The sequence below is a fragment of the Acinonyx jubatus genome, chromosome A3 (genome assembly GCF_027475565.1).
Source record: "Acinonyx jubatus isolate Ajub_Pintada_27869175 chromosome A3, VMU_Ajub_asm_v1.0, whole genome shotgun sequence".
Taxonomy (NCBI): Eukaryota; Metazoa; Chordata; class Mammalia; order Carnivora; family Felidae; genus Acinonyx; species Acinonyx jubatus.
In genome coordinates, this window is record NC_069388.1 from 114637222 (window position 1) to 114663323 (window position 26102).

General features: G+C 46.3%; 1 protein-coding gene across 1 annotated transcript in view; it reads left to right on the forward strand.

The window, feature by feature from the left end:
- The window catches only part of ALK (ALK receptor tyrosine kinase), a 671492-nt gene that overhangs the window by 547594 nt on the left and 97796 nt on the right, over positions 1 to 26102 (forward strand). Inside the window, exons 7-8 of the mRNA XM_027033475.2 lie at positions 5110 to 5241; positions 7540 to 7640. Coding sequence (XP_026889276.1) covers positions 5110 to 5241; positions 7540 to 7640 — 233 coding nt within the window. The remainder of the gene's footprint in view (positions 1 to 5109; positions 5242 to 7539; positions 7641 to 26102) is intronic.

The following is a 26102-nucleotide window of genomic DNA, read 5'->3' on the forward strand; positions in this document are numbered from 1 at the left end:
TTGTTTATCCCACACTGTTCCTGGCCTTTCTTCACAAAGCTCTCACTCTACATGTGGACCAAAATGAAGCCAGCCCACCCATGTTGTCCTGGGCAGGGGTCTGCGTGTGTCTCTCTAGTTACTGGTCTCTGCAGTGTTTCCAGCAGTGCATCTGAGCTGTGTGATTTTGCTTTTGCCTTTTTAAAGTTTTTTGATTCCCACTTCCCAGCTGGGACACAGGTCAGGCCAGCCATGTCCTGGTTTACAATTGGGAAAATGAAAGCACAGAGAAGGTAATTGATTTGTTCAGGGTCACACAGCATGTCAGGAACAGAGCCATGATTAGAGTGATGAATCTGTGGGATCCAGCCCATTACTGTAGGCTCAGGGCATTCTCTTACCATTCTAGGGCTGCTGTTAATGGATTTCCAAGGCCAACTCCAAGCTTGAGGACAGCCTGGCTCCAGAATGGAGGGCAGGTTCCTGAGGCCCAGAGACCTTTCCAGCCACACTTGAAAAGCTGCTCTGACCAGCTCTCAGAATGACAGTTCTACCCTGGAGAAACCCCTACTGAGTTCTTTGCTACAGAAATCAGTTGCTAGGAAGAGAAGTTCAATTCAGAAGGAGGGTTATTTCGATCTTTTTGCCACTCTGATCTTGGCAGTACTCTTAGCAAATATTCTTTCCTTTCTAGTGTGTCCCATTTTGTCTGGCATTTTTGCAGTTTTCCCATCACATTGACCAGTGTTGATTCTAGAAAACATCCCCATGAAGAAGAAGAAGAAGAAGAAGAAGAAGAAGAAGAAGAAGAAGACGACGACGACTTATTGAGCATTTACTGGGTGCCAGATACTTTTCATGTATGAATTTATTTCGTCCTCAGAACAATCCTATGAGATGCTACTATACCCTTCTTAGAGATGAGGAAGCTAAAGTCCATGAAGCTGTTAGCCAGCGTGAACCACTGCAAGCCAGACTCATTTGTTATCTGAGTTTCCAGTGGTTGATTATGCAAGTCCAACACTAGCTACGTATCTACCCAGGAAAAAGAGGAGGAAGGGAAAAAGTCAGGGAAGGTCCAGGGCTCTGCCACCACATTTCTAAGTGGGGGAGAGGGGGCCTCAGATCATTTATCTTCACCCTCTGGGCCTATTTCCTCGCTGTAATATAACTTGGAACATGACACCCACTGATATCTTGATGTTTGTGATGCATTTAGGACCTCATCCTTACCAGGTAGTCTGGAACCTGTTAGAATGTCTTCTCTGGGAAGCTGGTCACCCAAGCCTTGCTGGGAATGTCCAGTTCTAAGGAACCTGCATGAGGGTCATGAATCTCTAGCCAATGCAGTCAACTATGCCCTGCCATGGCTGGAATTTGGGGGGAGTGGGGGGAGTAGGTTGTATGCCATCAACCCCAGCCTCAACTCCCCACACTTGCTCCAGAAGGAAGTCCACACACAGCTTCATTCAGATTATTACACTCAACCTTGAGCAACATTTCAAGCCAGGATAAGTGGGAGACCTGACATGGAGGTGGCAGTGCCTTGCCCTTCTGCATCCAATCATGAATGTGTCCATTCACACCACATCCTTCAAACCACAAACACATGCCATCCTCCTTCCTGCTTTCCAGTTAAGCATTGCTGATCCAAGTGAGATATCCTGGAACACTGGAACCCGTAAAAGGGTGTGTTGAGGGTTCCCTGTGTGTCAAACAACAGCTTCAGTGGTGTGGCATGCCCCAGAAAAGGGTCAGGTGTCTCCACTTTGTCCCCTGATAGGTCACTGACTCACTTCCCCTTCACGTAACCAATAATCTCATCTGTTTGGTGGGGATTCTCTTCCTGACAGGCAAAAGCAATTTTTCAAAGTTTATTTCTTTATTGTAAAATAAAACATGTTGGTTGTAAAATATTTGGAAAAACTAGAAAAGTACACAGGAGAAAATAACTACTGCCTGTAATCCTCCCTCTCAGACATTCAGAAATAACCATAATATGATGATGTATTTCTTCTAGCATTTTTTCCCATGACTCTATATTTTCATGGAAATGTATAACACGTATTTATCAAAAATGTTAACAGAGCTGTCATGCAGGAAGGAAAAGAAGTAGTGTCATTTGGCCTGGAGTTTACACTTGGCAGCTTCCTGTAACTTCTGCTGAGGCCACATCTTCGTGACCCTACCAATTTGTCTCTCTTACAATGGAATCAGGTGTCATAATTGCCAAATGTTGCGGGATTGATTGATTGACCCCCACATAGCCTGACTTGGCCATTCAGCCAGTGAAGTAAGAGGATCAGATAGGGCAGTGCTTCTCAGCCACCAAGGTGCCTAGGAACCACCTGGAAACCATTAAAAATGCAGATTTTGACTCAGTAGGTGGTGATGGGGGTGGTGGACCTGAGATTGCACACTTCTAACAGTTTCACCGGTGATGCTGGTGTGGCTGGTCCTTCAGCCACATTTTGAATAGTGAAGGGTTAGATGCCTGAATCCACTCCCCTTGTATTCAGCAAATAAGTATGTCAGTCCTACAGCATGGCAAGCGCTGAGTAGGTGCTTGGGTTGAATGAGAGGAGAAAGGCATCATCAAAGGAGTTGAAACCATTGTACTCAACTCTGTGTGCCAACGTTGTGCTCAGCCATTGGCCCTGACAGCAGTGTCCCAAACCTGGCCTAATCCATCAAGGGTTCTGATGTCCCCCACCCCACCAGCTTCCTTGGGAGTGGCTTCTCCCTGAGCACACACCTGCTGTGCTGGCAAGTGGCAGTAACCCTCTCCTCCTGCACCTCATCCCACTCTGCAAGGTTTTCAGGATCACATAAATTGTCCACCGACCCAACTATTTTGTCTAATTCCTCTTTATTCAATTAGCCGTAAAGAAAGTGGCTTCCAATCCCAGCTCACCCTGGATCCTGTGCAAAGCTAGGACAAGGGTGGGCTTCCAGAAGGTGGAGAGTGCCAATAGCTTTCCTCATTCCTGTTCAGGTGGAAGGCATAGGCAGAGCTACCATGGGCATTTCTAGAGAGGCAGCTGAGGGACCTGTCTCTGCCCCCAGGGCAGTGTTGGCTATGTCAGTTCATCCTCTGACAAGGTCCCCTGAGCCAGGAGTGAACAATGACTAGTAATGCCACCACCACTCTGTATTTGCTCAACTCTGTTTACAAAATTCCACACTCTGCCTTATTTTACCCTCAAAACAGCCCTGTGAAATAGACACTACTATTACCCTATTTTACAGATGAGGGAGCTAAGTGTTTGAGGAAAAGAAGTGCCTTGCCTAGAGTCACCAGCGGAAAGCAGCAGGTTAGGGCTAGAACCAGGGATCCAGATCCCAGGACCATTGAGGTATCGACATCCATAGTTGGGCTGACTTCTCTGTCTCTGCCTTCTAAAAGGGGAAGGAGGGAGTGATAAGCTGTAAAAGGCTTCAACCCAGCTCCTCCTTCTACCAGGAGCCATTGCCTGCTAGAATCTTCCATCATGGTTCCTGGTTGAAAGCACACTTGTAAAGGACGCTTCATGGAAGGTCACTTCCAGCTACCAGTTAGTTTTTGCAAAAGAAGTAGATGTGGGGTCCCTTGAGGGGGCATAAAAAATAAAACAGAAAGATCTCCTTAGCTTTTGGATTTTTAATCAGAGGAACATGCGGGGCTTGGGGGAAAATGATTTCTTCAGGGGGGTATAAATGGGAAGAGATGCTCAAAGTCAGTGACAGCTGGTTTTAATTTATAATTCTGCCTCTGTGTGAAATGCACAGAGAATCAGGGAGAAATGAGTAATAATTCACTAAGGTGCTGTCACAGCCAGGAAGCGTTAGGGCCCTCTTTGTCAGCCTGCCATTGCCGGGAAGGCTGAGACAGAGGAAGGACACAGAGAGCAGTGGGTCCAGCTAGAGCGCCTTTCCTCCTGCTCAGAGACTTAGCCCTGCTGCTTCTCCCCAGCCTGGCCTGGGGCCGTTGGTGCTATTGGAATAGCCTGGAATGGCCCACCAGCTCCTCAGACTGGGTGCCTTCCCTGCAGCCATTCTCTGAGCAAGCTGCAGAATGTGAGCTCTCTCTGACCCTCTTCTCCTTTCCTCCTCCTTCTGAGGGCACCTGGGAAATATATGGTCATAAAGCTGATTGTGGCCTTTTCAATGGGACCTGAGGTCAGCTTGATATAGAGAAAAGGGTAACAGGGCCCTTTATGCTGAGTCAACAGATGATATAAAAAGGCCCCATGGCTGGCATTGCTTGGTTGGGATAAGGTAGGTTAGAGCAGTAATAAGCCATTCCTAAATTTCAGGGGCTAACATAACATTGACAGTACCTATGCACCAAAGCGGGGGGTCTCCACAGGATCTCTCGGGGCCCCAGGCCCCACCATCTGACAGCAGTGGTCTCAGGGATGGGAATGCCCCTTGGCCACCTGAGCAGGGAGAGAGAGACCAAAGAATTGCACAGGGGCTCTCCACAGCCTCCATCCAGAAGAGACACACATCACTTCTGCTCACATTCCATGGGCTGGGGCTATTCATGTGACTTCCCTTAATTGGAAGGGGGGGTGGGAAAGAAAGGGAAACAAATAGAAAATTTGAGCAATATGTGTCTCTGCAGACGGGGGTGACTTGAGGGACGCAACCAACTCCCACCAACTCTACCCCTGCCACCATCACATTCTTGTCATTGTGTGCCATCAGAAATCTGTTCCAGTGCCTTCTCCTGGGGTAACATTCGTGCTCGATCAGAATAAGGAGCACAGATTCAGAAGCAGATCTTAGGGCTAGAGCCAGGGATCCTGTGTTACCTGCTGGCTGTGTGACCTTGGTCAGATTGTTTAACATTCCTGAGCTCTCCTCTCTCACATATAAAACTGGTTTATCCCCATGCTGCCACACTATTATTTCTTTTTACTGCTATTTTATTTTCTGAAGATCAGAAAAATTGTAAACCTTCACATGTACCAGTTAAGGACTGGGGCTTCTTTTCATTGTCATCAGTATTATTAGAATCAAGGGTCCAGCTAGGGAGCTGTTGTTGATAAGGATACTTTGGTCATGCCTGACTCATCTTACTTGACATTGGCATATTTTGCTTTTAGCCGTCCTGGAAATGACCATATCCCTGTGCTCTTGTTGCAGGTAAACTCCCTGCTGGGTTTTACTGCAACTTCGAAGATGGCTTCTGTGGCTGGACCCAGGGCACGCTTGCACCCCACGCCTCCCAGTGGCAGGTCAGGACCCTGAAGGATGCCCGGGTCCAGGACCACCAAGGTACTGCTGCTCTTTTCCCTTCCCCCTGGTGCCCATCTGGCCAGGCAAGAGATTTAGGACACCACCCCAGAGAAGCTGGAGCTCTCCACCCCTGCAGGGTGACCTCCCCACCCCAGCGCAGGTGACTGCCCAAAGCTTGCCTTGAGGTGTTCACACACAGTTCCCTCTTCAGACCTCCCAGGCTTCAGAATGATTAAATCAGGACAAGGTAGTCTCCCCTTTTGTTCCCTAAGATGAGACTCTGGATGAAGGATTAGCTAAAAGATAAGAAGAATAGTGGCAACAATAGTAATAATCCATTCATTCAACAAGTGTTTGTTAAGGACCTACTATGTGTCTGGGGCATAACTCACTGAGAGGTAAGGAAAACTATAGCTCTCTATGGGGAGGCTGAGGCACAGGGAGGCTTTATGTCATTGGGCCCAGGGTTGTGCCCTGAGAATCTTGCCCCACATCTGATCTGTTCCCTGGAGCCCAGCTTCCTCAGCCATACCCACCATCCTTGCCCAGATCAAGCTGGCAACTCCCACACTCCCAGTACCAGAGCCTCTCCTCCCCCTGCCTCTGCTTGGCTTCCAGAAGGGCAGGGACCTCCACACATCCAAGAGATGGCCACCCACACCTAGGTGAGCTGACTCCACACCTGGAGACACAGCTGGGTCATGGAACAAGGGAAGGCCTGTGAGGCCAACACAGCTCCCAAGTTCAGGCTGCTGGAGAAGCCAGACCACCCGGCCACGGGCCCAGCCTTGGGCTGTACCCAGTACTAGGCCTGAGCAGGTCCTGCGGCCCACCTCTCTGCAGGATAGAGCTGGGCTTAGAGGCGGGGGTTCTCGCTCTCCTTCCCTCCCCTGCATTTGTCTGCTCTTTGTGGAGCTATAGTCCCTTGTACCAAATCCCTCTTTCCAAGCAAAGATCATACATCCTATGGATCCCTTTAAGAATTAATGATGATGATGATTAAGGTATGAGAGAGAACCATGTCCTGATCAACCACTGGGGATCCCAGAGCCCGTGCAGTCCTATCCTGGCTAACTGCTCCTGAAAGAGCTGGCTTTGACCGTGAGGAAGCAGGCTGAGTTACCACAGCCCCAGGAGACTTCTGCAGGCCCCTCAGCAGAGAGAAGGCCCCTGGAGCTCCCGTTTCTCCTCCTGATCCCACGCTGTGTCATCCTCAGGACCTTACTGAGGAGCAGAGAACAGACACAGAGCTCGAAGTCAGACATGATCGTCATGTTTCTGCTGTTTGGAAGCCCCCAACAGCACCCATAGCAAATAAGCATCCAACCCTGGCTCAGTAGCTCTAGGGACTGGGCTTTCACTGCCTCCTAAAGCAGTCCTTCTGTCAAAGACCAGTGTTCCTTTCCTGGAGAGAAGCTCCACCACTCTGTAAATTCTACCCATGGATCATACTTTCTGTCTCCTGGAGCCCCACAGAACTCAACTACTCTCTGTCTCACCAAAGCAGCTCTTCAGATATTTGAAGGCAATAGCTGCTACCCAACCACCACAGGAGACACTTTCTCTCCCTAGTCACAGATTCTTCCTCAAGGATGGGCCATATGCCCTCTAGGATTGCTGGCTGGTCTTGGTTACTCTGCTCTGGACCCATTTGAATTTGTTACTTGGTAGTAATCCAATATCAGACTTTGCTAAGAAAGAACAGCAGAACTGAATGAGTAAAGTTCTTTACAGGATTCTGTGACACCCCTGAAAGGCTGGGGGGAGTGCTCTGGCTCCCATCTCCATAGAACTGACCACCTACAAAACCCTGTACTGTTCCTGGAGATTTACAGTTGCTTCTTCCCTGCCATGTGGGGTTGTTGGGGGTTTATGTTCTCCCAGATTTTCAGGCAGATACATGCTTAGAAAACATAAGAAATATGACTTCCTGTTCATGTCATAGGGTACAGGATGACCTGGTGGAAAAGAGTGAAGGTCATGCAGACCCCAGGAAGGCAGAGAGCCAACAGGAGTGTAATGGGGAGAGGAGGGGCTGGGAGAGGTCAGCGTGCTTCAGGCTGCTCCTGGGCTATGCGCTAAAGCTGGTGACCTTGGGAGGTCAGGGATGCAGTAGCCCAGATGTATGGTGCTGGGATATTGCAGGGCATTTGGAATGAAGACCTTTGCGTGAGCCAAGTTTTATTGATGGTGACAAGTAGGCTGTCTTATCCACTGGAGGCAGCAGAAAACTGTGTCCTCAAAGGTGTACCACGCCTAGAGAAGAATGGGCAGAGCCCCAAGGCCCTTCAGTGCATGAGGGTGGTGCATTTCTGACTCTTTTTCTCTCTGCCCCAGGCCATGCCCTGTTGCTCAGCACTACTGATGTCCCTACTTCTGAAAGTGCTACAGTGACCAGCACTACGTTTCCCGCCCCGATGAAGAACTCTCCATGTGAGGCAAGTCTCAGTGCTCCCCTACTTCCTGGACTTCTCCTCCTACCCCTCACCTTGGGCGCTTCCAGATGAACCCAAACATCAGCAAAGTAGCCTGGATGGTTGGGCTGCTTGTGCTCCTGGGGGGAGGATACAATGGCATTTTTGTCATATTTGCAGAGAGCATGCACCAACATGGTGGAGTCCCATCTGCAGAGAATCTTACCTCAAACACCCATGCTCAGCCACACTGAACCCTTTGCAGCAGGGCCTTGATCTAAGCAAACCCAGAAAATATTTCCAAAACATAACAGGGGAGGATAATAGTGATCTACAAAAGACTTTCTGCAATATCAAGCTCTTGTAATATGTTTCAGATTTTATAGAGCATCAAAAATTTGATCTACATAAATTTCACTAAGACATCAGTAGCATTCAGTAAGGTCCCCTCCAAAGCCACTTACCCAGATGGTTCCTATGGCAGTTACCTTTTTAGTGTGGTAGGTCATAATCTCTAGAGAACAAGAAATGTGTTTAGACCCCAAACACGATCCAGTGGTTCAACTCATGGACTCTGGAATCAATTGCCCAGCTAGGCTCCACCACTGACTGGCTGCACAATTTTCTTGGGCAGTTAACAATCTCTCAGGGCCTCAGTTTCCCCACTGTAAAGTGAGACAATAGGAGTGCCTACTCTAAAGAGGAGAAGATTAAATAGGTTAATATATATACAGGGCTTATCACGGCTGCTGGCACATCATAACCACGACAGTAGTTAGCCAGCAGTGCCCGGCACCCTGAGTAAACATAGGTAAGGAGGATGGGGGAGCCAAAAACCAGATTCTAAGTTCTCAGAGAGCTCTGCATGCCTGTGCTTCTTTGCACCACCACACGGCACCACATCGACATCTTGCACTTTGTAGAAAACCAACACATAGTTGAGATTTGGCCAGTCCTGTCTTTCTGGAAACTCACAGGAGAAATCCCATCCTGGCTTTGTTTCAGGAATAGCTATGTGCCCCCTGAGCAATTTGTTTCCTTTCAAGCTATGGACATTGTGAGACTGAGCAGACTTGCTTCCCCTCCGCTGGCTGGTCGAAGCCCCAGGGAGATCCGGGAAACAGGCTTCCGCTGCTAAGGGACACAGCCACACTCAAGCCCTCCAGGCTTTTTATGAAATAAAAACTCACCAGCATAAAACACATAAGAATGGAGAAGAAGTATCAGTGACTTTTTTTTAATCAGAAGAACGGTCACGTTAAATCTGAGGCTCCCCTTTTAGTAAGTAAATAGGGGTTCATGATGTGTAGTCTGTAATCAGCCTTACTCCTGGTTCGATTCTAACTCAACATTTACCCAATTTCTCACCCTTTTCTAGTTAGTTTCTGTTACCTTACTAGATGTTATGTATCTCTGGGAGCCACCTTAAGTCCTTTTTGGAGGAAGTCAGGGCACAAATAAATAGATTCATTACATTAACTTGTATTTGAGAAATCACTCTATCTGATGCAGATTGTGGATTACACAGTCATCACTGATATCTCTCAGCACCCCCCACACCCCAATGCCACCCAGAGCAGACACCTAGAAAGGAAGGCTTCTTGAGAGGAAATCTAAATGAGGAGAGATGGTCACCCTTCCTGAGAGGTCAGGGGGATCCTTAAAAGAATTTGATTTTTAAATATACTCTTCACTGTATTTAACATGAGCCTAATTTTAGAATAAGAAATGTCAAGGCTAAAAATGATATTTTTCAAATACTTCATCATTTCCCTGATAACCTTTGGTTGATCGATAGTTTAAACAGGTGTTTTGTTTTACTGGCCTGTTTTATTTTCCCTCCAGTCAAATTTGCTCTGGGCTATTTCTGCTATTTCCTGCCCTTTTCCATAACTCGACTCAGCAGGAGTAATGAAGGGAAGGCAGTGACTCCATTCTGTTCTCAGCTCACAGCTAGTTCACATTCACATTTTCAGACCATTCATCTACTGCTGATGGGTCTTGAATCCCCAGTGTTGGGGTGAAATGTTTTCATCAGAAAAATAAATAACCAAAATAGAAATATGCATTTCCAGGTCTGTAAGCCTTGCCATTTATTTGATTCAGATCCTAAATGCAGAAGGCATGAAGCTGATTTCTTCCTCCCAGGTTGGCAAATGTCAGTGACAGGGGATGTTGCATCACTGTGTGAACTGTGTGAGGTTAACTCAGGGTCTTCAAACCCCACCAGCCCTCAAGGGGCCTGGCTATGGGGCCCAGGTACAGGAAGGGGACACTTCCTGTACCTAGGCCCTACAGGTACAGGGTAAAGATGGGTGAAAGTCTCTGGTGAAGGTCAAGCCCACAGGGACTAAGAGGCTGGCTAAGCTCCAGGGCTGACGCCCACCACTGAGTGTCGTCTCTAAACGCAGACCACTCCTGGGAGCCCTAGAGTCCCTCCACCTCCTGGGAGTTGAAGTAATTGCAGAATTTCTCAAAATACTCCTTCAAGATACCCTACAGTCATTGGTGAATTCCCAAAAGGGAACTGGTGTCACCTTCTGTGCATTTCCTTGAAAAATCTAGCTACAACCTGCCTAGTAGGTCTCTGTCTCTCCAGTTCCAGTCACTTGGAAATTGTGATCAGGACGGATTCTTAGGCCCCATCCCAGGCCACTTGGATGACACCCCAGAGTGGGGAATCTCCATTTTCAACCCCTGCCCTCCGTGATTTGGAGGCACGCTGACACTTGAAAGTAATTGACCATAAATGCACCTGCCACTTGTGACAGAAATTCATTATGAGTCCATGCAGAGAGTTCCTCCACTACCCATGGTACCAAATAGTGTGACGTAACTTGCCTTTTATAAAGATGAGTCAGAAGTGGTGAGCAATGACAGGGTCAGGGACATAGGTGGTGGAGACAGAAGGGACTGGGAGAGTCCCCCTCAGCGCCCATTTGGAACCAGGTCAGATGCCCACCAGTGGTGGAGACATAGCCAGGATGTGCCAGTCAGTTTCCAGGCTTTTCCAGAAGCATGCCTGCTCCAGCCTCCTCCCTTCAGGTGCCTGCAGTCACCACTACTGGCCTGGCACCTCTCACTGGCTGGCCTCATGCAGGCACTGTCTCCTTCTCCGTCACTCCGCACAGTTGCATATGGGGCATGAATATTTAAAGACCTCTGCCTAGCCCAGCCACAAACAAGAGAGAGTGTTTTATATATATATATATATATATATATATATTTTTTTTTTTTTTTTTTTTTTTTTTTTTTTTTTTTTTGCCTCCCCCAAGCTATTCTCTGTGGGAGACTGGAGATCCACTTACAATATTCAGATTTTATTTTATTTTTATTTTGTGGAGCTCCAGTTCAAATAATTAAAGTTGCCACCAGAGAGGGGAGCCTTGTGGTGGCTTTCATGTGCACGCTTGCTGTCAGACCTGCTCTGTCCTCCTTGGCTGGGAAACACACTCGGATGTGTCTAGCATTGCAGCCGCTGGTAATGAAGGGGACAGAGGGTGGCAGGGGCTGTCTCTGCCCCGCCTCCTGCCTTTCGCACATCCCAGAAGCCTGAATGTCTCAACAAGCCCCGTGCGGTTTGAAATTCTATTTTATTTGAATAGCCTGCCTGTGACTAGAATATTTTAAACCATATTCTCAGGACAGAACAAGGCCTGGGGGGAGGAAAAGTGGGCTTCTCTCATTCTCTTTCCCGCTTCAAAACATGGAAGCGGTTTCCCTTCTATGAGCTGCAGGAAGGAAGAGGGCCCAGGAAGTGGGATGTGACCACTTGAGTGGTGGCCGCACCCAAGGGCAAGTGAGTTCCTAGCTGCTGGTTTTTCTGACCTCGCCGGAGCTATAGCCACCTCTGCCCTCCCCCCACATACTGGTACATGCACACAGACACTGGGATCCTGGAACACACCTGGGGCCTTCCTGCCCCTGACATCAGCCCTGTAGTGATAAAGGCATTGGCTTCAATGGGCCTGGGGGCTACTGAGATCAGGACAGAAGGCCACCACGCAGGCCTCCTCAGGTCTGCACGAGCTACCTGGCCTGCAGGGAAGGAGACCTCCATTTGGTGTCATTGAAACCAGGAAATGTGGCCCAGAGGGACAGGAGAGAGCAGCCTGGCATCTGAACTTGCCCTCTTCCATCTGTTAAGCCCTTCTCAGAGCCCCACTGAGAAGGAACCCCCTAGGGCAGGCAGAGCCCTGAAGGCTGGAGGCCAGAGAAGTTGTCAGCAAATTGCTCTCTGGTTGACTCTGTGAGACTTTTTAGGATGGTGGTGATCATTCCTGGACACAGGGCCCATCCTTCCAGGGATTTGGCTGGCAGAGGGTTCTCTAGCATCTCACTGTAACTCAAAAGCAAAATAAGGTAAGCAAGTCATGGCTGGTGTTGTTCGGGTTTATTTAGGCTGACCCCACTCCCTCCCCGGGGTGGGGGGCAGACAAATAGAACTTTCACATAAGGTGAAGACGAGATCTTTTCTGACTACCATGTTTTAAGAGTTTATGAAACTCAACAGCAGAATCCTCCGTGGAAAGGCAAAAAGCAAGGATGAGCAATAGTAATTATTACAGGATGGCTTGAGGTAGAGGAGAAAACAGAACCATAAGGCTTTTCCTTTAGCAGCCCCCACTGAACCCTCGACAAGGGTATTCTCTTCAGCCTGCTTACGGAGCAGATCTGGGTGGGGGCACACAGAGGGCTGCCCAGGGGACAGGAACAGCCCACCCCAACAAGGCAAGAAAGAAATGCACCCAGAGATGCATAGCCAGTAAATAAAAAATCAAGCTCAATCCCAGACCTTGTAGCCTGAGCCTTGTGCTCTTTCTGTCACACTTCCCTGCCCCTGCCAAGGGCAGGTGGTAACTTCTCGGCATGGGAGGAGCTGCCGTGGGCCTCCACAGCATCCCTGAGGACTGGCATTGCTCCTGCCTAAGCAGAACCCCTGCCCACCCCACCACAGACTCCTCTTCTCTGGAGGCAGGAAGGAAACACCGCCCCATTTTGCAGCCCTAGTTACTCAGTCAGTGTCTTCCCAGGCAGAGACCAGTCGATGGACCTAATTCCTGAGCAGCTAAGGGGACATTGTTACTCACCTAGGAGATTCAAATGTTATGTGTGCCTTGTGTGTGCCTTATTCTTAGCCCCACATGGTCTCATTTGTTTTAGCAAATGAGGAAGGAAAAACTGTCCCAAGAGGCCTCTTGATCCTAAATAAGGTTGTCATTTTCTGGACCTGTTCCACCTTCTGTAGAACATGTGTCCATCTAGGGAGAAGGAAACCCTCTCCTCTCTCTATTCACTCATCCTATTTCACTGCTGACCAGTGAAAGCTGGTCCTTACCAGGCTCCACCCGGGACCAGCCTCTGCCCTTGTATGGCCAAGCAATGCTGCATAGACACCTTGTGGGGGCTATAGTCATCTTCTTTGTAAATACGGACCAGAGCTGAGCTAGGGGGGCATTCCAGGCTAACCTCATCCCTAGCTCCCCTCTTACAAGCCTGAGCTCCTTGGGTCAGGTGTTTGGGAACTGGAATCCAACCCCCATCCCACCTAAGGCTGTGACAGCACTGCAGAGACAGAATGCTCAAGAGGAAGGCCAGCCCACCTTTGGACAGCTCCAGGCCTCAGCACTTGCCAAGTGGATTTGCTGGGGATTGCTTTCCACTCTGTGTTCCCTGCGCTTGTCCTCTTCCTGCTTTGGAACTTTCAAAGAACAGAGGCAGGACTCCATGCTAGCTATGTAACCTCCAGCTGGGCTGTCCACTCTCTGCCCGCAAGGACATAGAGATGCCCCCACAGGAAGCACAGTGCCCTTGGACTCCCCCCTGCCCCATGTCCCAACAGTCTCGACATAACCCATGTGCGAAGGAACCCAGCTGGTCACGCAGGGCCAGAACAAAGGAACACCTCCAAGGCAGTGTAGTGTGGTGGGGAGAGCAGAGCTTGGAGGCCACTTAGACCTTGGCAGGGTCCTGCCACTTTGTACCAGGGGGAGCTTATGTGAATCACCTTACCCTTCTCAGCCTCAGGGTCCTCTGCAGGACTGTCAGGAGAAACTAGCAGAGGGGCATCAAAAGTGCCCTGCCTGGATCTGGACACATAGAGATGCTTAATAAATGGCACATGTGGCCTCTGCTCCTCTGCTGCTGCTGCTGCTGTTCCTATTATTACCTGACTTTTGTGGTGATTCCAATATCAAAGGCTGGAGTCTGCCTATCTGAGGGTCCTGAGTCTGGAGAAGTTGGCCTCTGTTCCACCCTGGGCGACCTGGCAATAGAGGGGAAGGGGTATGTTGCCCAGCTTAGTGACTAAGGTCCAGGGAAGCTAATTCTCTCCCAGCAGCAGATGGGCCCCTCACCCCCTCCTCCATCCCCACCAGCTCCTCTCCCCACCAGGAAGGGCATGGCGAACACCCTCTTCCAGTCTAGCGAAAATCCCTTTTCTCCACAGCCCATCCCCACCCCACTCCCACCCTGGCAGCAGACACCCAAAGAGATGATATTGTCACATTTTCACAAATGAGGAGGGAGCCTGCAATCATGCACGGCTGGCTGGCAGTGTGGCCACATGTCCTTAAGACACAAAGGCATCTGCACTTTCCCCTGGGGTGTGTGGGGGGCGGGGGGTGGGCTCCTATGAAAGGGACAGCTGCAGTATATAGGGCATGGCCTGAGAAAAGAGAGGAAGTCACAAAGGCTGGAAGGGAGTCTGGCCAAATGACCCAGAGCAGAACATCACACGCCTGCCTTTTCTTTTAACATCTCTTTTTATCACCTGAAAATGGATGCCGGTTCTGCATCTGATCCTCGAATGTGCCTGTTTCTTTGCATTCAAAAACAGGACTCACTACTTACTATTGAATGGCCAAGACTTCAGAAAGATACCCCTGTTTACCCTGTTGCTTTGGGTCCCCCTAGAAAGACCTGGAAGGCATATGTCCCCCAGTTTAAGAAGCCCAGAGGAAGAGCTCCAACCCCCTTTCCAGGGGGGCTCCAGCCTGCCTTTCTTTGAATCTCAAAGGCTTCCTCACCCTGTGTGATCTCACTTCATCCCTCATGGTCACCATTAGGCCCATAAATGGCGCGTTTTGAAGAGTATCTGCCCTGCCTTGGTCACCTCTAAAGTCCATCTCAACTGTGCCTGTCCCCCACCCCCACCCCACAAGTCACCCTAACTCTCACCTGTGTCTGAAACTCCAGGAGGACCTTAGATCTGGTAGCTCCTCACACCCCCTGTGATGGAGACAGTGCTCTTAAAGCCTTAACCTGGGGCCTAAGCACATGCCACTCTGTATCAGAAGGGAAGGAGGTGGAGGTTAGAAGTGGTTCCGGAAGAATTTTCCAAATGGCTTTTCCACAGACCCACTGGATGACTAAGAGATTTGGACCCACTGTCAGTCTCAAATGATGAGCCCAGACACATGTAATAACATTATACCCATACCCTGTATTAAGAATCCTCTATAATGTCAAAGACCACAGAGCCTGCCCACCTCCCCAGCCACCCTGTGAAGTGAATGAGATCTTCCCCATTCTACAGAGGAAGAGCCTCACAGGGCTTGGAGACACCCCCACAGTCACAGGCTAATCTACACAGAAACCAGGACTCAAACTGTAGTCTCCTAACTTCAAAGGTATTTGCTCAGCCACTCCCCTGAAGTAGTCAGGAGGTGGCCCCCTCAGGATGCGAAGTGTGGACAGCTGCAGGGATGGGATCAGAGAGGTAGCTTGGAACGTGGCTGGGCTGGATGGGCACGCAGATACGTGGCAAGGAGGAGTGAGGGAGGGAAGGTCACAGAGGGCTCGTGGTCGGGCAGTGAAGCAGCAAGTACTCATTTCAAACCCACCATGTGGCCAGTCATGCTGGAGATAGACCACAGGAATCTGGGATCTCTTTGAGGTGTTTTCAGCAGAAAAGTTAACAATACTTGCTTTCAGTATAACAGGTCCTGGTCTCCAGGTTACTCATGGATCACTTGGCTGAATTACATTAAAAAGCAAGCCAAAGTTCTTAACTCTAGCCCTCAAACACCCTAACCATTTGCACTCTTGGGAAAAAGAAACCTTCCTTAGTCTGGGTCTGAGGAAGGGACGCTTCATAGTTGATAAGCCAACTGAGGGAGCATTTTTTAAATATCAATCCCTTATTATGTGGCTAAGACTGTGCTAAGAATGTCACTTGTTTTATGTCATTACCAAAACAGACTTGTGAGGAATCGTGACCCCCATTCACTGACAGAGAGAGACCCTAGAGCCTTGACAATTTAAGTGACATGCCCAAGGTCACCCTGCTACTAAGAGGAGGACCCAGGATTTAAACCAACCTCTGTCCACCTCCAAAGCCAAATCTTCGAACACTAGTTAAGTCACTAACTTAACTCAGGTCACCTGAGTTTGAATCCCAGCTCTGCCCCTTACAAGTCATGTGACCTCACGTGAGTCACCCCCCCAACTGGGGTAAAACTGGGTATAAACCTGTTGTACTTGCTGCCTGAGGTTGTTGCAAAGACCAAATGAAAATGTAAAAACTCTTTGTAATGGGAGCAATTCTTCTTCTTTCTTCTTACTTTGCACGGGCGGGAAGAAGTCACTCCAACGTGAATTCAGACATTGTGTGTATTCTTGTTTCTCCTTTCTTTTTTTTTTTTTAATTTTTTTTCAACGTTTATTTATTTTTTGGGGGGGACAGAGAGAGACAGAGCATGAACGGGGGAGGGGCAGAGAGAGAGAGACACAGAATCGGAAACAGGCTCCAGGCTCCAAGCCATCAGCCCAGAGCCTGACGCGGGGCTCGAACTCCCGGACCGCAAGATCGTGACCTGGCTGAAGTCGGACGCTTAACCGACTGCGCCACCCAGGCGCCCCTCTTGTTTCTCCTTTCAGTCAATAGTAACATGCGGGCAGGTTGGGGGCATTATTTTGCATAGTGCCTAGGATTAGTATCAGGAGGACATGCCCAATGAATTTGCTTAATCAATCATTAATTAATTAACTAATTACACAGCCCCTCAATTATGAACATGACTCTGTCCCAGGATAGGAGCCAACAAGGACACTCCCCTTGGATTCTCAAGATACCAACAAATGTAGCCCCACTGAGATTTCTGAGCCAAAATAATCCTCCCCTCCATACCTAGAGCTGAGAAGCCACTGGAACCTAGCATTCTGTCCCCACTCATCATGATGTGGTTGACACTCCCAGGCCACATGCTAATGGGCCAAAGTAATCAACAGCATTTGTAATTGCAGTCAGACATAATTAATTTAATACCTACGAGCCATTCAAAATGAATCCCTCTGCTATTACATGATGAAACTGAGGCATAGGAAGAATTGCTGTCAAGGCTCTTGGGTGTGAATAAAATCCTCCTGGGCACTTGGCAGAGATTTGGATCCCATTCAGAATCCACCTGCTAATCATGGACCCTTGTGGCCCCTACTGGAGATCCTTATACCACATTCCAAAGTCCCATGCCCAAGGGGGACACCCTGTTGCAAGCACAGACTCTCCCCACCTGTCAGAATAAATACTCCCCAAGTGGCTCCAGGCCCCCACAAACACTCACATGCCTGGGGTCCATTCTCCTTCCACTGGTTGTCTGTAAAGGTTCTAGGACTTCCACTGCACAGTTGATCCTGTTCCCCAGCCAGAGGATTACAGAGCTATTTTGCAGCAGCATCCCCATCACGCACAGAGAGACAGAGGTACAGAGGAGGCTGTTTGCCCAAAATCATACCATCAAAATGTAACTCAAAAGAAAATATCACCCTTTTTCTTCCCATAAGACAGAAAAGATAACTCTCTGGGGAAACTGGATGCTAGAACACTGAACTGAAAAGTTTAAATACAGCATCCTTCACCCTGTCCCTTTCTATCTTTTGTGAGCTGTTTATCTCTAGCATGGTATTGCCTGCTTGCCCTTACCCATACAGGAGGAGAAAACTAACATTGATCAAATGTATTTGGTAGGCTGGGCACTGGGCTTTGTAATCTTATTAAAGTCCCCCAGCGACTCTCTGAGCAGAGTACAATTGGTCCCATTTTACAGATAAAGACAGAGGCACAGATTATACCACAAATAAAGACAGAATGGCTGTTTTAGTTCAAAGCTCATGCTCCGTCTGCATCACTCAATCCCCAGAAGCCCCCACCTTCCCTGGGTCTTCCTCAAAAAGCCCACATATTGCAGGCAAGAGAAACTGATCCTCCCAGAAGGGGGTGAAAAGAAAGCATTTTTTTTCCCGACTTTCAAACGACATCAGAACCCTCCCTTGCTGCCACTTTTAATATAGTGTTTATTGTTTTTTCTGATTATAAAAGTGTTCTATGTTCATTGCAGAACATTAGGAAAATATAGGAAGGCATGAAGAGAATTGAAATTGCTCACACTCTTACCCCCCAAAGGTAACCCCTCTTACCACACTGGTGCATTTCCTTCCAGACACATAGACGTAGATTTGAGCAGAGTGAAAAGGGCTTATACAAATTTTGCATCATACCATATAAGTATTTGATGTCTTCTGTATTTATATTTTCTTACATCAGTGTTATTTTTCATCAACATGCTTTTAATAACCGCATATGCTACATTTACTTTATCATTCTTGTTCTAGTTATCAAAAAGTAATGGATATTCATTGTAAAAAAAAATTAGAAGAGATTAAAGAAGGAAAAAAAATACCTGTAATTCCATAACTTCACCAGCCAGGGATCCCACAGTTATTATTTTTTATGTATAACCTTCATGTTTTCTTGCTGTGTTTTTACAAAGGGGGCATCCCTGGCTGGCTGTTTCTGGCTTTGATGTGATGTCTTGGAAAGAAGGAGACATGGGGTGATATTTTCACACAGGATATCAATCTTTTAAGTCTCCTACATGGCCAGGAATCCAGCATTTCTTAAGCTTCCATAATTGCAAGTATTTGCCAGCACATTTTATTTGCTTGTTATCAAAAATCTGCATCTGGCCTGCTTCTTGCTATGTTGGGTTGATTTTTCATTAGGCTATTTATAGCTGGAGAGTTGGTATTTATTTTTTCCAGGTGAAGTAGGAGATGGCATACAAAAACACTGGGTTTTGCAATGAGTCAACACTCTTAATTAAAGTTAATAAGAGACTGTGGAACTCTTATTAATAAGAAGCCAAAGAACCTTAAAATTACCAGTTCACACCCATACCACAGCCCTGTGGCATCTTAGGTTGGGAAGGAGACTTTACCTTTATTCTAAGCTTGGATTTCCCTGACAACAACTTCAATCCTGGTTCCCCAGCCACTGCTGGATGACTCCCAGGGTGGGGAATATCAAGCTCATCTTTGAGCGTCTCTCTCTATTAGAAAGCATTTCCTTCTGTTCAAGTGAAATACACACTAGAACGTGCATCCTGGTTTGGTCTCTACTGTGGGAATTCAGACAGCCCTTCAGAAAGACGAAGAAAAGTAGCACATTCTACCTCACAGCATTGCTACATTTGGGAGTGCTGAATGCAGAATGGGCATTATTTGATACCATTGAGTCTCTTTTGTCCCATTTCAGCCTAAGTTCCATGCTGATATTTTTTTAATGGATTCAAGAGATTGTCGTGAAGTTGCCACGAGGTATGCATAGCAAACACAGGGCATATTCTAGGCATAAAATTGCAGTAATTACCTCTGGAGGAGGAAAGGGCCATGAGAGAAATAATAGCATTAGGCCTAGCCACAATACTCCTCTTGCTTTACATACAGAACTTTAATTAATAACATGACAAACACTGGTAGCACGTAATTGGAAAGTCTATTGGACCTCATCGACAGGGAGAGGGAAAAGGCCCTTGTGAAAGGGCCTGCTGGAGCCAGAAAATATAATTGCTGGTGGCATGCTCCTGGCGTTGTCTCTTTTCACTTGTCCTATTTTCTGTCTGCATATAAAATAGGTTATTAGTCAAAAGCTATCATTTATAACCTATATCTATTGGATGTATCTAGAAGGATCAGCATTTTTATTGTCATGGGCTCCAACAAGTGTTATTTCTCACAGACATTATTTAGGATTTGAATAAGATTTCTCATATTTGCATGAATACACTTGTCATATATATGTACATGTATGTATATACATGTATATATGTATGTGTCTGTATACACACACGATACTAATTGTCTGGCAGAGACAAAGGTTTAAAACCCACCACTTCCCTAATTCCTCTATTCTGAAGGTATGTCTGAGCTAAGATCTTGTTAAAATATAAATTCTGATTCAGCAGGCCTAGGGTGGGACTTGAGACCCTGCATTTTTTATTACTTCCCAGGTCATGCCAATACTGCTGGTTTACAGACCACGCTTTGAGCAACAAGGATCTAGAAAACCTTCACAACACACCCACAAAAGGTTTAAGTATTACCATAACATGCTGCGTGTATGTAGCACTATAGATATGGTAGAAACAGCACAGACCATAGTGTGGAAACTGGCTCCACAGCATATGGGCCCAGCGACCATGGGTGACTTAACCTATCTAAGCCTCAGATTCCACATATGAAAAATGGGTATGATAATATCCACAGGAAGGAATGTTGTGAGTATAAAATGAGATAGCATATGTACAAGTGCCTAGCACAGCTCTCTAGCATTCAATAAATAGGCATTTAACAAAATACTTTATCCTATAGGTTACCCCGATAGAAATTGGTCCTATTAAAATCAAATACCAAAAGAGTTTTTTGCCCACTCTGAGCACCTGAACTTTAACTCCCAATAGCAAGCCAGGTCTACCTGGCATGGATATCTACATATAATAGTATCAAAGGGCTTCTTTTATCTGGGACTGTATTTAGGAGGAAAATGGAAGTCTTTGAGAGGGCCTTGAACCTGCAGTCTGCCCTGGGAACCGCAAATAGTTACTCTATTTAGATAGAAATACTGTATTTAGATACAAATAATGAATAAGGGATATTCAGAAAGAATTGACATCGGTCCTCCATGTCTAACTAAGAAATTGGTAAGTAGGACCAAGAGGATAGTTCTGGTCCCATTTGTATTCTTAGGTCATCACTGCTTACCCTCAGCCCATGAATCTCACTCTCAGGAATGTCCTCAGTCCTGGCCAAAGGATGATGTGGCAGGCACGTGAAGGCCCTCTGCTGAGTCTGTGTCCTCCCCCTTGCAGGAAAAACACTTCTTGTACACCTTGGTGATTGTGGGCACATTTTAGGCTATTTTTTAGTTATTAAGAATTGCCTCTTACTCAAAGTCTGAGATGAAAATGGACCCCTGACCAAGAAGACCAGGCTACCTCCTGCACTAAGTAGCCCCATCTCTCCAGTGGTCTCAGCCTAGGATGTACTTTAGAATCACCTGGGGAGATTTCAAAAACTTCTGATGCCCAGGACCTACCCAAGACCAATTAAATCAGAGTCTCTGGAGTGGAACTCAGACATGAGTAGGTGTGAAAACTCCCCAGGTGATTCCAATTTGCAGCCCAGGTTGAAAACCACTGGCTCAACCATTTCATTCACAACATGTGGGCTCTATTTCACATTCTTTACTTCAGTCTTTATGACCACCTTTTAAGGTGGGCAGGGAAGGGATGGTTATTATCACAAATTTGGCTTAAGAAAGAAAATAGAGGCTCAGAGAGGTAAGTGGTTGGCTTAAAGTCACACAATTCATTCACTTCGATATTGGAGCACAAACCCCAAGTTATCCCATCGTCAACAGGTAATGAAACAAGGAGAGTTTGATAGGCCACCCAGGAATGAATGTTGATGCAAAGGGCAATTGCTTTCAGTGCATTCTGGAAAGGAAGTGGGATGAGTCATAGGAGCACAGGAACAAGGCTCCAGAGGTTGCTTCTCTGCCGATTCTGATGCAGTAAGTCTGGGATCAGGCAAGAGATTCTGCATCTAAGTTCCCAGGTAACACCAATGATACCAACCTGAAAATCACCCTCTGAGTAGCAAAGCATTGACTGACATTTTAGAGGCAGAATCTGGGATCACTAGTGATAACTACAGGTGAAAAGTAGGCCAAGTGAAAGACCAAAAGTTCTAGACTGCTTATATCTGAGGAAGAATACAGCACCTGGATACACCACCTTACTAAACACTTGGTGGGTGAAAAAAATAAATGGCAGAAAAACATACTTTGCTAGCCATTCACTGGCTGCCAGTTTTCAATCTCATTCCAAGACTTTTGCACCTGTTTCTAAAACTAAACTTTATGGAAACTGAAACAGTGTATGTCTTGGCTTGAGTTGTAGCTGTAGATATATATTTGCTGCTATAAACATAGGTGATGGTATTGTAAGTTGAAGGGAAAGTCAAATTTTTAGTTCTACTATTTGTCTGTAGTTCTGAACAGTTGGATCAAGTGGCCATCTTGACCCAAGTCCTGATTGTCTTATGTCAAGTGTCTTGACTTGATTGTCTCATGTTTTAAGTCTTTGCTGTCAAGTGGCTCTGATTACTTCCCTTTTGCTACACCCAGCAAAATTGCAGCTATTCATTTAAATTCTGACTTCCTGGCAAGCTGATAAGCTTCATGAGGGCAGGGAAGGTATATATAATAATGTAGCACAGAGTAGGTGTGCAGTAAATATAGGTTGAATGAATAGATAATCACCTCAAGAACTGGTACCAAGAGGGATCCTGGTAGATCTCCTCAGGAGCTAGTGATGCCATGCCTTGGCAGCCAGTACTGTTCTCAGTTCCCAGGCCTATTGGCCTAAAATGTAGTGCAGGAAGATGGAGAAAGCTCAGCAGTAAGCTAGCCAATGTCCCCAGTGTCAATATGACAGGGCTACATCTCACCAACATGCTCAGCCCACTAGCAGACTCTACTTCAGACTGAAAGCTTCTGAAGAACACTGGGAATTGGGCCATTTCAACTACAGCTGGTTAGCTGCAAAATGGGTGGATCCTCTTCCCTTTCCTGGTACCCAACCCCTAAAGTGTAAGAAAGTGCTAAGGAGCTTCATAGGTGGGAAGTTGGTTTCTGTCCCTGAGAGGGGACCTGGTGAAGACAGAAGGGTCTTCCTGGAAATGTATACATCTTTATTTATCCTGATATTGATCAGTTCCTACCGCGTGCCCTCACTTAACCACTACTATGAATACAAGATAAGATGTCCCTGCCTTGAAGGGACTTGCCCACAGAGGGAAGAAAAGCCACCAGAGCTGTGTCCCATAATGGTCCCAATAGCCTCAATTGTAAGATTTCAGAGGAGGGGGAGGTCATTTGTGAGACAGATGATAAGAAAAGGTCCGTGAAAATTAAATATTTAATTTTTTTAAATGGTGAGAAGGAAAGAACATGTAGAGGAAATGGAAAGATCAAAACCACAGAAGCAGAAAAATCCATGTCAGGTGCAAAGCTGACATGTAGACTGATGTGGAGGAGTCTAGGAACTAACATTCACTGGGCCCCCATGTGTGGACTACTGGATGAAATCTACTTACCTGTTGCTCTAAGGTAATACAGACCATTTTTAATCACTTCAAAACACAAAACAGGCTTATTTAGAAATCAGAATGCCCATCTAATCAGAACTTTAATCTTCCTTTAAAGTTAGGGCTTATTTCCCTCCCCTCCCCCTGCCACACTTAACCCTACTATAGATGAAAAGCCTGAAATTAGGGAAATGGTGGTCACGGTTCTTTCCCCTTCACTCAGCTTTCCTCTTCAGTCATCTGGCTAACTTGTGACCTTTAATGCAGGGAAAGGAAAAGAGGCAAAGAAAGCAAAAAGCTCTTACTTGACCAGAACTGTTGTGGTAATCTGGCGTTAGTATTCTCTGGATAGGACAAATATTTAAGTCTTACTAGTTTTCACAGGGGGCACTTTTGTGGTTTCTTTGGAGATCTACATTTCTCCTCACCCCCTCCACTATTGCTGGGAATCTTTCACCTTGACTGGGGCATATGTATCTCCATTCCAGGAGGTCACTTACTCTTTTCTCTGCCCTTGGGCATCTCAAGATGCCCTTCTTTCTTCTGAGTTCTATTTACCTCTATTACAGGTAATAGAGGAAGCTCTATTTACAGCTTCTTTCTTCTGAGTTCTATTTACCTCTTCAAGAAGCCCTCTTGGACAAGATCTAAAATGACCCACGTGGGCCGCTTTTTACACAGCTCACTCTAGTCTCTGTGTAATGCTCATGCATGTGTGCACCACCAAACTCTGAGAGTGCAAGCCATCCAATGGTTCCACCTTGCCTTTGTCCTGCCATCAGAGCAGCTACCCAACCCCTGGTTCATACTTTAGATTTTCCAGGTAGGAGTTAGACAGCATTCTACTGAGCTCCCCAAACTGTAAATGCTCCAGGTGGCATCATTAAAACTTCTCTCTTGGGATGAAGAGAGAAATTTCTTTGCAGAAGGGTAAAGTGATGTGGAACTCATGATATACAAAAAGCACATTCTAAAAAACTCTCTCCTGGTATTCAACCACCAACTTTTTAAAAAATCCAAGTATGTATGAGAGATTAAGAATTGTGTAACCTGTTTTCATCCACCCCTCTTGAAAGTCCTACATCATTGTGTTCCCAGACTTCCCTTTGAAGTGTAGTATCTATTGCCTCAGTGCTTCAGCCAAAATTCCTTTTTAACATTTACTACACTATTTGTTATCTCATTAAATTGTCACTGTAATCCTAAACCTATTCCATCTTAATGGAATACAGAACTGCACTTCAAAAGAACCAAAGTGACAACAACAGTTTTTGAATCCAGATCTCTCTAACTCAAGCTTTTAGACCATTCTAGGGTGGAGGATACATGTGAATCAGCATAAGTACTCAATAAATATTCATTGAATGCCTAAAAAGCTGATTTTCTTAGATTATAAAGAAACATGAATGCCTTGATATTAGTTGATAAGGAGAAACCACTGAAAAATCAGTCACAGATGGTAGTGGTAAACAGGAAGATGTGATAGAGACATACAAAAGAAGTTAGAAGGGAGAAAGTAGAGAGGGAGAGGCACTTTAGGAGGCCATAGAAAGAGCTGAAAGAGCAAGCTATAAAGGACATTGTGAGTGCTACTTTGTTAAAGTAATGAAGATAAAAGCTAGGTTGAGAGAATTTAAAGAAAGCATGGGCAACAAGGAAATAAAAGCAGTTACATGCCAGTTATCCAAGATGTTAACATCTGAATGGGGGTAAAGAAATAGGTTGCACATCAGAGGAGCTAGCTGGATCAGGGATATTTTTCTGGGATGGGTGAACGCTGATCTTTTCTGTAGACAGAAAATCCAAAAGGTACAAAGAGTCTTAAGGTGCTAGAAGCGGTTATTGAGAGAGCAAGGACGGGGTGGGGGGAGGAATACGGGAGATTAACATAGAAGAAAATGAAAGATACAGCTTCCTCTAAGACAGGAAAAGAAGAGAGAAGGTAGATAAATAAACACCTATGCTGAGAAGTAGAAGCAGAAGTAGAAGTAGAAGTAGAAGGAGGAGAGGGAGGAGGAGGAGGCGGAGGAGGAAGAGGAAGGGAGGATAGAAGGGAAGGGAGGGAGGGAGGCAGAGAGGCTGAAGTAGATTGCACCTAATAGAGTAAATCTTTATCAGTAAAGTAAGAATCAAAATAACGGATCAGGAGTTGTGGACCAAAAGGTAACAGCATTAGTGTTTGAGGAAGAGTTTGAAACACCCATTGTTCTATGTGTGTTCAGAAGTCAACTGTGGAAATTAGTGGATGAGTAAGTACCAACAACCATCCAGAGCACTGAGGTTCAACAGTCTGATTTCACAGCAGTCCAAATCATCAAATATTCTGTGGCCAAGGAGCAAAAGGAGAGAAAGGATGTAGCAAGCAATATTCCAAGCAGGGCACGCGGCATGGGCTAAAGACTGAGAGGGCTTAGTTAGTAGGATTAAAATTTCTAGTCGTGGCATCTAGATTGCACAAGGAAGCCACGTGAGATCAGAAAAAAACAATTGACAGATTTGTTAAATTATCCTGGGAGTACTCATTGGAGACAAGTATTTGCTACACCAGATTTGGGAAATGGGAAAGGTATAAGTGAAGAGGTTATGGTTATAGACCAGGCTTGCCTGACTCAGGCTCTCAGAAGTAGAACAGCACCTGGGCACCCCAGTGCCAGGTGTGGCCTTGTTAGTTAAGAGGCCATGTGCAACAAAGTGGGAAGTTCATGGTATATGACCTCTTTGATCAAATTATAAGCAAACCATGAGCTTGGGGACTGGGAGACAAAGGAATGGTGATTTATAGAAGAGAATGTCTTCAAACAATGAGAATCAAAGAAAAGGGGCACGTAGCAGATGAAAACTGCAGTTGCCATAGGACATATTTTACCTTTCATTCCACAACAGCCATTTTTTTAAATTACGGGATCTAAACAGGAATATTTGGGGCAATTATATGCTATAGTTGTCCTAAGTTTTAAATGTTGTTTACAGATTGTTTCTATCAAACAAAAATATCAGAGACCTTGTTTATAGCATGTACTGATTCTGGGCATGACTGCACTTAAACTCTTTTAGAAATAT